This window comes from Bos mutus, chromosome 17, assembly GCF_027580195.1.
Source record: "Bos mutus isolate GX-2022 chromosome 17, NWIPB_WYAK_1.1, whole genome shotgun sequence".
NCBI lineage: Eukaryota > Metazoa > Chordata > Mammalia > Artiodactyla > Bovidae > Bos > Bos mutus.
This window is the reverse complement of record NC_091633.1, coordinates 27,318,787-27,333,259: the sequence shown is the minus strand read 5'-3', so window position 1 is coordinate 27,333,259 and position 14,473 is coordinate 27,318,787. Positions and strand designations below refer to the sequence as shown.

The following is a 14,473-nucleotide window of genomic DNA, read 5'->3' as shown; positions in this document are numbered from 1 at the left end:
TGGGAGACGGGCCAAGCAAAGGTGAGTGCTGATTGGCTGGCCTGGGTCTTGAGCGGAGGGTCAACCTGTCAGCCCCAACCCCGACCACGTGGGCCCGGTGGAGTGCAGGTGCCAGAAGCAAGTGTTGGCAGGAAACAGGCCAGACGATGCAAGTTCCTGCACCCCTTCCAGCACAATCACTGTGCTCCCGGCGCTAATTTAAGGGCATACGACCCAACTCAGTGAATTCTTCCAGCCTCCCTACTCAGGGGTGCCATAGCTACTCCCAATGTAAAAAGAACCTAAGCTGAAAACCAGTGTCCACACAAAAACTTGCACATGAGTGTCCATTCCAGCATTATTCATAATGGCCCAAAAGTGGAAGCTGCCTAAATGTCCATCGAATGATGATGGACGGATAAACAAATGTGGTGGTTCCACACAATGGAATATTATTCACCGCCCCCTCCAAAAGCTATGAAGTTGTGATGCATGCTGCAGCGTGGAGGAGCCTGGAAAACACTACGTAAGCGGGAAAAACAGAAAGAAAAGCCGCAGAGTATATGATTATAGGAAATGTCCAGAACCATGAAATCTAGAGAGGCAGGAACCAGAGACAGCCAGGGCTGGGGGAAGGGAAGGGGGCGGTTGGTAATGAGTAGGTGGTTTATTTTGGGGTGATGGGGATGTTCTGGAATCGGATGGGGTTGATGGTTGCATAGCATTACGGATGTACTTAAAAGTCACTCAGCTTTAAAGGGGTAAATGGTGTGGTTTGAGTCACCACTTAAGGAAATGCGGGAATGAAGGGTTAAGGGCTCTGCTCCAGGCCCCCCAAGTGAAGGGCTGGCAGCTTTGACCCGCCCTCCCCATCTGTGCTGTGTGGCCGCCACTCTTCTTGCCCCCGGCCCCACACAGTGAATAGCTGATCAAAGCAGCCGGCACTTTGTAAAGCTGACAAAAAGCCAAGTTACTGTGCTCTCACTGAATCTGAGTTGTGCCATGATTTCAGAGAGCGCTCAGAAGGGAAACTGCCGCCAAGCACACGACGACGGACTGCTTCGTCACGTGCAGTAGATTTCCAACTTACTGGATGAGCTTTCTAGACTTAGCAAAACACAGCTCTTCACCATGCATCTCTATTAAACATGCATTAAAGGAATAAGGTAGGGACCGCCCTGGTGGTCCTGTGGTTAAGCCTCTGCCCTTCCACTGCAGGGGGTGCGGGTTTGATCCCTGGATGGGAAACTAAGATCCTGCATGGCACAGCCAGAAAAAATTTTTTTTTTTTAAAGGAACAACATAAGTAAAGCAGGCTGGTGAGGCGTTGGAGGCACTGTCAGGTCTGTGCTCTGTCTGCTGGGCTTTGTCCTTTTTGGGCGAGGGGAAGGGGGAGGAAGCCTGCGCCTTCTGAAATAGTCCACGGAGGAGCCTAGCTCTCTTGGAATGCAGCTGAGAAGGGGAGGGTCTGATGCCCCCACTGCTCTTGACTCAGCCCTGCGTTCCTCAGAGCTAAAGCCTGCTCTTCCACAGCGTTTGGGGTTTCCTTCCAAGGCTATGCATTGGGGTGAGTGGGGTCTCCCCAGATCCATATCCACCCAGAACCTGGTGGATTGGGAATGGCAACCCATTGCAGTAATCTTGCCTGAAGAATCCCATGGACAGAGGAGTCTGGTGGGCTACAGTCCATGGGCTCTCAGAGAGTCGGACACAACTGAGTAACTAAACACCACCAACAACAGCAAAATGGTGGTTTGGGCAGCTGCCCAGGACCCTGACACAGCTGCTAACTGTCCTCTGTGCCTACCCTGCCTTCCTGCTGTTCCCTAAGCTGGAGCCAGGGCCACCTTCCCTGTCCGGGAAGGGTTGGTGCTGCCTGTCTCACCGTCAGGGGCTTCCTTGTCGTCACCCTGGCCTGCCGGTCCTGTCCCCTCTGCCCTGCCCAGTCCCCCCTCCCCTCACACTCTCCTAATTCAGCCGGACCCATCTCCTGTCCCTCTAGGCACATTTCTGCCACGGGACCTTTGCACCTGCTCTTCGCACCCCCAGCCCCCGTGTCCCTCCCGAACCTCACTACTTTCCATAGGTCTCTGTCCTGTGTCACCTCCTTAGAGGTGGCTCCGTGCGGCAGCCTCTGCGAAGCAGCCCTTGCCCTTGCCCCTGCTCCCCGTTTGGTTTTTTCTCCATGCAGTTTTTACTACCTGCCCTCTGGTCCATTCTCATATGTTTACTCTGGGCTCCCCCCAAGGCCAGGCACTGCCGTCCTGCCCTCATGGTCTCCCAGCAGCACCACGATGGTCTCAGAAAGGGTCCTCTGCTTGGAGCGGGGGCTGCCCTAGCCCACCGTCAGGAGGCTGAGGGGACCAACCACTGTCGGGGTTCCAGATGTCCAGCGTCTCCTGGTCTCCCGGTCCCTCAGTGTGGGATCCCCACTGACTGATCCTGGGTCCCTCTCTCCTGTTCAGCTGACCCTGGAGACTTCCGTGACCAGCCACACCCTGTGGGCACAAGGGTATGGCCTGTTTGACTCCTGTGGCTCCTGTTTGACAGCCTCCTCCTTGGACATTCCTGTGGGTGAGCCACGGCAGGCACCCCCACATGTCCCCAAACTCGGTGCCTCACCTCCCCCCACCCTGCACCCCTGACTCTGTGGAGGGTGCAGCCATGAACCTGGGCATGGTTGTTATTTCTGTAGAGTAGCTTACTCTTTATTTATTCACTTTGGCCGCGCTGGGTCTTTGTTGCTGCTCAGGCTTTCTCTAGTTGCAGTGAGCAGAGGTTCTCTGTCAAGGATCATGGGCTCTAGGTGTTTGGGCTTCAGGACTTGCAGCTCACTGGCTCAGTAGTTGCAACATGAAGGCTCGGTGTTTGTGGCTTGTGGGCTTCATTGCTCTGTGGCATGTGGAATCTTCCCAGAGCAGGGATTAAACCCATGTCCTCTGTACTGGCAGGTGGATTCTTTTCCACTGTACCACCAGGGAAGTCCTTACTGTGTCTTTAACCAAAAGTGCCCATTCTGAGGGCTTCCCAAGTGGGTCAGCAGTAAAGAATCTGTTTGCAATGCAGGAGCTACAAGAGACATGGGTTTGATCCCTGGGTTGGGAAGATCCCCTGGAGGAGGGCATGGCAACCCACTCCAGTATTCTTGCCTGGAGAATCCCATGGACAGAGGAGCCTGGTGGGCTACAGTCCATAGGGTTGCAGAATCAGACACGACTGAATTGACTTAGCACATGCACGCATGCTCCTTCTGAACAAGCCTGTGACAGATAATGAGAACAGGCAATGTGTCTCTAAGCCTTGACTTTGTTGAAGTCAACAGATATTCCTTTGTTAGTGTTCAGTCCCCTGGTTCCAGTGCTCTGTGGTGGAGGGAATACTCTCCTATCGGTTTACACAACGTCGTGGAAGATTAGCTCTGGAGCCCAGTCGTGGGGCACCTGTGTTTGGTGGCAGCCTTGGCAGTGGGAGACGGTGCCCCCCAGGCATTCTGCAGGCAGTGCCGCCCATGACTGAGGCCACTCCTCCTGTCTTCTCCCTGCTGGACTTCAGGCCCAGGGTTCCCAGTGAGCCCCTGTCAGTAGGTTCAATAGCTCATGTGCACTCATCCTTCAAGCTGCCACGCTTTCAAAACCAGGCATTCCTAGTCCCAGCTTTAGAAGGCAGAGTTTTTGTGTTTGAGTTTCTCTTTTCTTCTTGTCTTTTAAATAAACCTTGGGAATTCCCTGGTGGTCCAGTGGTTAGGACTCTGTGCTTCATTGCAGAGGGCATGGGTTCGATCCCTGGTTGGGGAACTAAGATGTTTCATGCTCAAAACAAACAAACAAACAAAACTCCCAAATAAATAAAACTTTAAAATTTGGAACAGTTTACATGTATAGAAAAACTGTGAAGACCATACAGAAGTGCGGATGACCCTGTACCTACTTCCCTCTGTTGTAAACACCGCATGTGCTGTGGTGCCTTGTCACCATCAGTGAACCGATAAAGACAGACAGCGCTAAGTTGTGTCCGACTCTGCGCCCCCATGGACTGGAGCCCACCAGGCTCCTCCGTCCATAGGATTCTCCAGGCAAGAATATTGGAGTGGGTAGCCATTTCCTTCTCCAGGGGATCTTCCCGACCCAGGGATCCAACCCGGGTCTCCTGCATTGCAGGCGGATTCTTTATAGCTGAGCCACCAGGGAAGCCCAAGGAGACCACAACTTCCTATTTCCCTGTAGCTGTAAAGAGCAACTTGGAAGGAGGCACCAGGATCATTCACATTTAACCATACGAATGATCACTTAATTCAACACAAATGAAACCGCAAACTCTGCTGAAAACCACCTGCTGGATTGAGATGTTTGGCTGTGGGGTTGAGTTTCCACGTCTTCTCGGCAGCAGTCCGGCCTCCCTGCCCCACCCACCCACGCTTCCCCTTGGCCCCTTGTCCTGGATGAAGCGCCTTCCCCAGCAGCCTTGTTTCTTTCTGGGAGTGTGGCGAGAGTGGCTGGGCCCTGAGCTCTCACTGGGTCAGGGGAGTGGAATGGTCTGGCTGGGGGTGGGGGGTGGAGGGCAGGGCCTTCGGACCTGAGCCACACCCACCTCTGGGCTGTAGGGATGTTGAGACAAAGCATTACTGACAACAGGTGGGAGTGTGTTTTGAGCAATGTTACTGCATGTTAAGAGTCTTAGAGATGATCCGGATCCATACTGCACATGCATGATGAGGAGAGAAAGGTTTTTTTGGCTTGATATCCTGACATTTTCAGTTGTAGGATGCGAGAGAGTGCTGTTCATCGAGGGGATGGGGCCGGGGGCTGCCGCAGCTGCCTGGTCTTCCGACCGGGGGCAGCTGAGCCGGTGAGGAAGACCACAGCGGGGTTCCCGCCCAGACCCGTGCTGGACCGGGGCCTCTCCTCCCGTTCCCGCTGCGGTGATGGTGGTTGCCAGTCTCGTGGACCCCAGACAGAGAGTCCATGACAGGTGTCGTCTGGGGGACATCTGTGTAAAGACCGTATTTCCTCACCATACCACGATGCTCCCCTGACAGCTCGATGTCACCTGCCATGTTCCCGGAGCCTCTAGACGAGGCTGCGTGCCATTACCTGGAGCACTTGGTTGCAAACAGAAATGTCCAACGTGTTAGACGGGGCCTGACAGACGCCTGGACGAAGGCCCCAGCCCCAGCCCTGACATCGTCTGCCAGCGCTTTCCTGCGGCTGCCCTCACGGATGACTCTGGACATCAGAGGATGCGGGCCCACGACGGACACCCCACCCCACAGTGCTCAGTCAGTGGGTGTCCTGCTGGCGTTGGTCCAAGTCATCCTTTTCTTGCCAAGAATCTTTGTCTGGCTCATGCTCGCAGTTCCTTCACAGTGGAACAGCTAAACAGTGGCCCTGAACCCAGCAACAGAGGCGTACAAATAGCAGACAGAATGGAAGTCACGGTCGGTGCCCACAGGTCTAAGGACACAGAACCCAGATATTGTGAAGAAAATGAAGGACCATGTAAAAACAAAACAATTTTTGCAGGTTCAAAAAAACCTATAAAAGAGAGGTGACAAATTGGGAGAAAATTACTTACAAAGTAAATAATACAGAAAGGGGTGCTTATTGTGCAATAAGCAACTCAATAGCAATAAAGAGCCAAAGCACAGGGCTGGTTTGCAGAGGAGAAATACAAAGGGATTTATAAATACAGAAGTTGCTCAATCTTGCTCATAATTAAAGAAACGAGATGAAAATGTGAGAACTTTTCATCTCTCTGATTCAGCCAAGGTGACGTGTGAGTCACACTGCTTTGATGCAGATGCTGAAAAGACACTCATGTTTGACTGCAAAGAGCCCTTTCTGGAGGACAATTATTTGCATCAAAATCAAAAGGGTATGTACCCTGAGACTTCCACTGCAGACTCCGTGGTACCTGTGTGCTTAGGTGATGTCTGTTCCAGGATGTCCAGTGTGGCTGTCATGCGGGGACTGTTCAGACAGCAGGAAAAAAAGAGGACGCCCCGACGTGCAAGCCCCGGGTCTGTGCACCAGGCTTGTGTCTGCTGGATGGTGGTGGCCAAGGTGGGGCCTTAAATGCTGACAGGGCACCGTCACAAGGCAAGCCCGTAGGACAAAGTACAGAACTCCACAAAGCACAGCACGCCACTGCCACGCACAGGGACAGGTGTGTGAGACACGGGCGTGCATGCGTGTCCAACGGGCAGCAGGACCACAGCCGCAGCGGGAAGTGGCTCCGCGCCCTCAGTTCTGCGCGCACCCGGGCTCGGCGCCCCGGCCGCGTCCTCCTCCAACCTGGCCTTGGACAGTCGTTTCCCAGGGGTGTGTCGTTTTCTTCCTGACCATCCTCAGCAAGACCCCTGGAAAGGCGTCTGCTTTCTGAGAAGGAACATCTCAAGGATCCATTTTCTGGTTCTGGAAGGTTGGCATAACCAGGATGAATTCCGACTTTGGCACAGGGGGGTGTGTGAGTGAACGGTGTGGAACCTTCTTACTGGGAGGATGAAGGTCAAACCATGGACAAGAGACAGCAGGCCCTCGCTGCTGGCACTTTAAATAAGGCACAGGCATCTGCGCACACCCGGGGCCGTGGGTACTCTGCAGAGAAAGGCCCACGTGACACAAGCAAGGTGGCCTCTCATGGCTGTGGCTGAAGCCTACAGTGGGGTGAAAATACGAGGTATGGGGGCCAAGCGAGCAGGGTTCAGTGAAAGGATAGCTGTGTTCGGCACCATCCATCTGAGCGAACGTGGAGGACACAGGTGCTAAAGATAGGAACCCACCCATACAGCGATGCCCTGCCTGGCAGAGGCAGGCTGCTTGCCTCTCCTGCTCTGCGGGGAGCGGAGACGGCGGTGGCCCTGCGCCCTGGTGCAGGGAGTGCTGAGCTCTGACCACAGTCGGGGGTGCAGGAGCCAGGGGTCGGGGGTAGTGGTGGTTGTATGCCTGGTAGGGGTGTTGTCAGACTGGCAAAACCAACAGCCATCCCCACGTCCCCTGATGCCCACGTAACAAGTGTTAGAGGCCAATGATAGACGACAAACAGTAAAAAAACTCACAAGCCAGACAAGGAAGAAACTGCCCACAGTTACTAGCTAAAAAAGGTGTTTTCCTCCCATTTTATTTGATAATACATTTTCACAGAAACATGATATTATTTACAAATATACAGGTAAGAGACTGCTGGTCAAAAATCTTAAACTGAAAATGTCATCAAAAAGTAATTTACAAAACCCGCCAACTGTCCAGGAGCCCCGGGGGGGATGGTCTGTGCAGGTCGGGGCTCTCTGCTCTGCCGGCTTTGGGAGCCCAGTCGCCCAGTTGCCCGAGGCCTGTGTCTCAGGAGGCGCTGGTCTGCATGTTTTTGGAAGCTGCTAGCATCGCTCTTACTTTGGCCATGAGGTCCTGTGTGAGAAGAGACAAGGTGAGGTGAAGACAGAGGAGACTGGGAGCAACGTGCTGGGGGCCGTGGATGTGCTCAGGGCAGGGCTCCGTCCCAGCCCCGCTGCTGGGACCCGAGGTAGGATCACAGGCTCAGGGCCCAGGAGTCGACCACACAGGTCACCCGGGAAGGAGGATGCAGGGCTGCCCGGAGAGGGAAGCTCAGGGCTCAGCCACCCTGGGACCTCCAGGCAAGCAGCCCAGGACCCCCATCAGCACCCACGAGAGGAGAAGGAAGTGAAGGCTAGCCCCTTCATAAAAAGAAGGGAGGGAAGAGAGACCCATTCCCACCTTACCTGAGTGATTTTGCTCTGCACTGAAGAAACGATGGCTGAGGAGATCTGACCGTCCTTTTCCTGAGAAACTCCCCTAATGCAAAGAGAAAGAGAAATCGGGGGCTTAAAAATACTTCAAGCCATTTTGTTTCCAATATCTTTAAAAAATAAAGCAACCTTATAAATGTATGTATTTTACTTGTCTATTTTATGTAACAGAAATTTGAAATATTTCATAAAATGTAATCTAACTCAAAAGACATTTTCATATAAACATCATGTAAGACACATTTACAAAATGATGAAGAAAAGGAGGGCAGCACAGAGAGCTGGCGTGCATTCAGAACCTGACCATAACCTGAGTGGGCACCTCCGGCCCATTTTTTGGGCTTTTGGGGGCATGGATGTGACACACAAGTGATGATGGAGCCTGTACTCAGTCTCACCTTTGAAGAAGCCACAGCTTAGTTTTTGATTCACCCCAAGTGAGCTATGGAGAAGGCAATGGCACCCCACTCCAGTACTCTTGCCTGGAAAATCCCATGGACGGAGGAGCCTGGTAGGCTGCAGTCCATGAGGTTGCTAAGAGTCGGACACGACTGAAGCGACTTAGCAGTAGCAGCAGCAACTGAGCTATTGTCTCTGCCACTCACCCGCCAGTTTTAGGGGAGATGGGCCAAAATTCACATTCATGAAAACAGTGGGTCTACAAGCAGGAGGGGACATGATCCCAGCGCCCCTCTGGGTGGATGGGTGGGGGCGGCTTTATGAAGTGGTATTGTCTGGCAGATACCTCCCAACAGCCAGGGCAGCCAGTCCTTGGGGAGCCACCTCGTGGGCATGGGGAGACTGTGATGCTCAGTGTGGACTCCCACGGCCCTGAAGCCTGTGTGCTCAGCAAGTTTCACCCGTCTGCTCCGGCTCAGAATGAGCAGTGGGTTGACAGGGGTTCTGGGGCTCAGTCACCGTGCACTCCTGTGCCTGCTCCCTTCCTGTGGTCACAGAGGCTCTGCAGCGGGGGCGACTCCCACCTCACACGGCCCATGTGAGGACAGAGGTGCCATCATCAGGGAACGGCTGCTGCCACATTACATCTGACGCAGGCGCTTCCCCAGGACTCGCACCCAGGTCGGGGAGGGGAGGCCCCCCACCTGCTCACAGGGGGGTGGGGGGTGGGGGCAGCCCAGGGTGCGGGGTGCAGGAGGCAGCCTAGGTTCTCTGACCTCTGTGTCCACCTTAGGCTCATTTTGAGCCTGAGTGACACAGAGAGGAGGGCGTGGGAGCAGGGGTCTGGGGCTTTGCCAGCGAGCCTGCCCCGTCTCAGCTGCCCTGCGCGGCCCAGAGGTCGGGGCGGGTCACGGCGGGGCTACCTGGAGCGCTCCTGGCTGGAGCCCCGGCTCTCCACAGGAGAGATGCTGGCCGAGTGGCGGCGCGCGGGCTGCTTGCTCGGGGAGGCTGGCTGAGATCCGGCCTTGGACTTGGTCCGTGACCGTGAGCGTCTCTTCTTCTTCTTCTCGTGGGGGCTCCTGGAAGGAAAGCAGTGTTAGACAAAGGCACCGCGCTGGCTCTGAAGGAGTGCTGGGTGTATTCCAGGAGAATTCGGCAACTTCCCCCTTCTATACACATTAACTCTTTTTAAGAACTATGTACATTTAACTTGAAACCTGGATGGGTGTAACAATATAAAAGCCATGCAAGAAGTGAAATGTAGACCACCTTTGAGACAGAAGTCCTGAAGTCAGATGCCTGTGGGTTTATAACACACTCAGCGCTTTATCTGCATTTAAACACTCAAGATAAGCAACTGAGTGCTGTTTATGCTTCCTGTTCATTTATGCTGACTTAACGGGAATTTCCAGCCAGAAATGGAAAATGATTAAAACCAAGCTCTGTGAACACAAAAGCTCAGTGTGTCCTGGCCTGAGGTGGACAGTGCTCCGGGGCTGCCTGTGCTCCCGCTGGTCCCCACGGCCACGTCTCGCTGACTAGCCCACACGCTCCGAGTCACTAAGGCCTGCAATCCCACGTCAGAAATGTGCCCCCAGCTCCATCTCCCCTTTCCAGACCCTCCCCCGCCCAGAGAAGACATCCTTGAGCTTCCCGAAGGTCTCGTGCTACATTCTGCCCTGTGACCCTCCTTCTCGTGCCCCTAAAACGCCTGAAGAAAGAGGGAACGTGTGTAGATGGTGAAAGCGTGGAAGTGCACACGGGCACTGAGCCCCTCCTCCGGGCTTCCTCTCAAAGACCACCTGTTGCCAGTCCTTGAGAAGCCCACCCCGGCACACAGCACAGGGGCCTCCGCAGCCTGCCCTCTTGCTGTGACCAAGCATTTCTGGGAGACTCTTTGCAGACACAGGTCACTGTGAATTTCATGAGCCTGATGCCCAAACTGTGCAGGGTGCCAGCTGGAGGGTGGATGACAGGCTCCCAGTGCTATAGTGACCCCTGAAAATATTTATTGCTCTAAACACGGACACCCCAGGTCACCGCCTGTACAGCTCAGACTCCTCCCGGCTCCTCAGGACTCAGGTAGCTTGCAGGCCCTCCCCAACCTGCAGACACCCCAGGGTCTGTCCTCACGTCCTCTCACCATTTCACCTGCCACCCGACCTATTTCCCTGGTGCCCCTATCCGCCTTGGTAGCAGAGTGTGGGGTACAGGCAGGGCCACCCCAGGCACCTGAGGGGGCTCGTGCTTGAGTCCAGGCCCCGGTTCAGCTCCCATGGGCCCCTGGCGTAGCAGACTGCTGAGCCAGAGAAGCAAGCCGATCCTCCTGTCTGGCAGGGCACAGCTTTCTGGCTCTGCCTCAACCACAGCACCAGGGTCTGGCCCTGGGTGGTGACAGCCTGACGACTTCAGCTGCGGGAAGTGTCCCCCAGTGAGCTGGGCTGTGGGGAGGTGGCCTCTGTGCAGGCCTGGATGAAGAGAAGTGGTCGAGAAAGAAGAGGCTGTTCCTGGGGCTGGACACAGAGGTGGAAAGTGCATAATACCACAGGCCTACTTCTTATACTGCAGAGGTTTTTGCGAATTTTTGTCTATAAACAAATGTCTAGGATTTCAAAGGAAGCAGGGTTAAAAAAAAAAAAAAAAGTGACCTCAACCCCAAATCTAGTTAAGCTCCTGGGGCTGCTGATATGAAATAAAGGTAGGTTAGCAATCCTGACCTGTAAATCACTACAACTTGATCTTCATAACAAAACTTTCCAAGTGTTTGCTTAAGGAATTAAGTAATCTAATTATTAATAGTATTATTTTAAATTGAGGTGTGCTTTACATCCAGCAAAATGCAAATGTCTGAAGCGCTATTTGTTGATTCTGGCCAAGTTGCAGACATGGTGAAACCCAGAAACCCCTCACAATCAGGGACACCCCGCCATCCCGAAGGTTCTTCCACTGACGCTCTGCCATCTGCACCCCTTCCCCTCCCTCACAGGACCCGCTGCTCTGATTTCTAGCATGTATTAGGTTGCTGCAAAAGTAATTGCAGTTTTGCACTGCTGAACTTTGCCGTTTGACACTGGAATACATTCTTAAAAAAATGCAGTTTTGTTATATACATCATTTTAACACACATTTCTTGCTTTATGTTTTTTTTTGCTAATGACATTACTTGCTATTTATATTTATTTTAGAAATGATGTGAGATAAAGAGCAAATTTGAGCGATTTTCTTATTAGAGTTCAAAATGGGTCATAAAGCGTCGGAGACAACTCACAACATCAACAATGCATTTAGCCCAGGAACTGCTAACCAAAGCACAGTGCAGTGGTAATTCAAGAAGTTTTGCAAAGGAGAGGAGAGCCTTGAAGATGAGGAGTGCAGTGGGCGGCCGTTGGAAGCTGGCAACGACCAACTGAGAGGATCACTGAAGCTGATCCTCTTACAACTACCCGAGAAGCTGCCAAAGAACTCAGTGTTGACCATTCTACAGTCTTCTGGCATTTGAAGCAAACTGGAAAGGTGATAAAGCTTGTTACATGGGTGTCTCATGAGCTGACTGCAAGTCAAAAAAAATTGTCCTTTTGAAGTGTCACCTTCCCTTATTGTACACAACAATGAACCATTTCTTAATTGGACTGTGACATGCCACAAAAAGTGGATTTTATACAACAAGTGGCGACAACCAGCTCAGTGGCTGGACCAAGAAGAAGCTCCAAAGCACTTCTCAAAGCCAAACTTGCACCAAAAAAAAAGTCATAGTCACTGTTTGGTGGTCTGCTGCTAGTCTGATCCACTACAGCTTTTTGAATCCTGGTGAAAACCATGACATCTGAGAAGTATGCTCAGCAAATGGATGGGATGCACTGAAAACTGCAACACCTGCAGCCGGCACTGGTCAACAGAACGGGCCCAGTTCACCTGCACTACACCCGGCCGCACGCTGTGAACCAGCGCTTCAGAAGTTGAACAAACTGGGCTACGAAGTTCTGCCTCATCCGCCATATTCACCTGACCTCTTGCCAAGTGATTACTGCTTCTTCAAGCATCTCAACAACTTTTTGCAGGGAACATGCTTCTGCAACCAGCAAGACACAGAAAATGCTTTCCAAGAGTTGGTTGAATCCCGAAGCACAGATTTTTATGCTATAAGAAGAGACAAACTTATTTCTCATTGGCAAAAGAATGTGTTGATTATAATGGTTCCTACTTTGATTATATACTGTATGAATCTGCCTTCATACAGTTTAGGCTTTCTCCTGTTAACCGATACCTGAGTTGTTGCCAATTTTGGCAATTACGAATCAAGTGGGCATTTTCGGGCAAATGTTTATGGGGAGTGGACACCTGGGACCAGCAGAGTCGGGCCCTGGAGCAGTACATGCGGAACTCTGTAAGAAACCGCCGAACTGTTTCCCAAGTGCTGTACCACCCTGCCCCCGCCTTGCAGCTACGTCTCAGGATTATGGCTGCTCACACGCTTGTCGACACTTACTACGTAATACCGGGCTTGCTTATTTCCGGCTATTCCTGTCAGTGTAAACAGCACTGCATTGTGGTTTTAATCTGCATTTCACTAACAGATGACTAATGAAGTTAAGCATCTTTTCATACCCTATCTTCACTGGCTATTTAAATATATTCTTTTTCTCATGCACAGTATTTATTAGTTGTTTATTTATCAAGAGAAACTATTCCGTAGCCCAGATATTCATGGTTCATACTTTAGGAACACAGATCAAGTGACTAACTACCACGGAACTCAACCCAAAGAAATCCTTTACATTCCCAAATCACTCTGCACTCTGAAAGACACCAGCCTTCCTCATCTCCTCCAGATCTTTTATGGAATCACAATTTGTGTAGGAAACCGTGTATGCCTTCTTTCCTGATTCACCCACAGCAAACTTAAGAGAAAAACTCAACTCCCAGGCACACAGTAAATGCTACAGCAATATCAAGTCGCAGATGCTTGACCAGAAGGCTGTGCATCCAAGCGCCCATCAGAGAACTGGAAGCCATGGTAGTTTTTCTCCCTGACAGCTCAACAACAACGTCCTTCCAGACTGATGGAGACGAGGCCCTTAAATATATTCTGTCATGAAACATCTTTCAGGCAGTCTGCCCCTTTTCTATGGGGTTGTCTTTTCGGTACTGACACAGGCCTTTGTCAAAGATACACACTGCAAATATTTCTCCCCATCTGGGGCCTGTCAATGCAGTTTAACTGTGCCTTTTGAATGAAATTTTTAATTTCAATGAAGTCAAATTTATAATCTTTTTTTCTTATGGTGGAATTGTCTATATCCTCAAGATTCTCTGGCACTTCATTAAATGTATTCTCCTTATTTTCTTAAAAAAAAAAAAAACAAAAACACACACACACACAGAATGGTTTCAGTTTTCACATTTAGGTCTGTGATACACCTTAAGTTAAACTTGGTATATGGGGTACAGGTCACTGTTCTTCCACTTTGGTATCCAGTTATTCAAGCAAATTTTGTTGAAAAGACTTTCCTCACTGCGCTATTTTGGCTCTTTACCTCTTAAAGGTGTACAGCACATACTGTCTGATTGATGAAGCTTTCTAGTAAGTCTTGAATTAGTAGTAAAAGTCCTCCAATTTAGTTTCAAAGTTTTTTTCTTTTCTTTCTTTTCTAATTTCCTTTTGTTTTTGGCTGCGCCGGGTCTTTGTTGCTACACGCGGGCCTTTCTCCACTTGGGCGAGCAGGGGCTGCTCTCTCGCTGAGGAGCAGGCTTGCGGCTTCTCTTGTGGAGCGTGGGCTCTAGAGTGTGAGCTTCAGCAGTTGTGGCTCGTGGGGTTAGTGGCTCTGTGGCACGTGGGATTTTCCTGGACCAGGGGTTGAACCCGTGACTCTGGCAATGGCAGTAGGACTCTCAACCACTGGACTACCAGGGGAGTCCTCAAGGTTGTTCTGACTGCTAGTCAGTTTGCCAATACCTACAAGAAGCCCATGAGAGCTTTGATTGGGACTGTATTGGGTCTACAGATCAGTTTGTGGAGAAGAGCATCTGACTAATACCAAGCCTTCCAATCCATGAATACGGAGTTTCTCTCCATTTCTTTAAGTTTCCTAAACATTTTCTCTGAAATGTTTTATGGTTTTTCATTGTAGAAAGATCTTACATGTTTCCTTACACTAATCCATATGTAGTTTGCTTTTCTGATACTGTTATGGATGGTATTGCTTTTAACTTCATTTTTTAATTGTTTTATGCTGCTGCTGCTAAGTTGCTTCAGTCACGTCCGACCCTGTGCGACCCCATAGGTGGCATCCCAGGGATGGCAGCCCACCAGGCTCCCCCGTCCCTGGGATTCTTCAG

The 14,473-nt window shown here is 51.4% G+C and overlaps 1 protein-coding gene across 2 annotated transcripts in view; it reads right to left on the bottom strand.

Annotated features, from left to right (window-relative positions):
- Window positions 1-7,061: 7,061 nt before the first annotated feature.
- SFSWAP (splicing factor SWAP) overlaps window positions 7,062-14,473 on the bottom strand; it is an 81,038-nt gene continuing 73,626 nt past the window's right edge. For both annotated transcript variants that reach the window (XM_070386344.1, XM_070386345.1), the window contains 3 exons: window positions 9,061-9,216; window positions 7,712-7,784; window positions 7,062-7,379 (listed from right to left, as the gene is read on the bottom strand). In XM_070386344.1, the coding sequence (XP_070242445.1) occupies window positions 7,314-7,379; window positions 7,712-7,784; window positions 9,061-9,216 (295 nt within the window). In that variant the 3' untranslated portion in view covers window positions 7,062-7,313. The remainder of the gene's footprint in view (window positions 7,380-7,711; window positions 7,785-9,060; window positions 9,217-14,473) is intronic.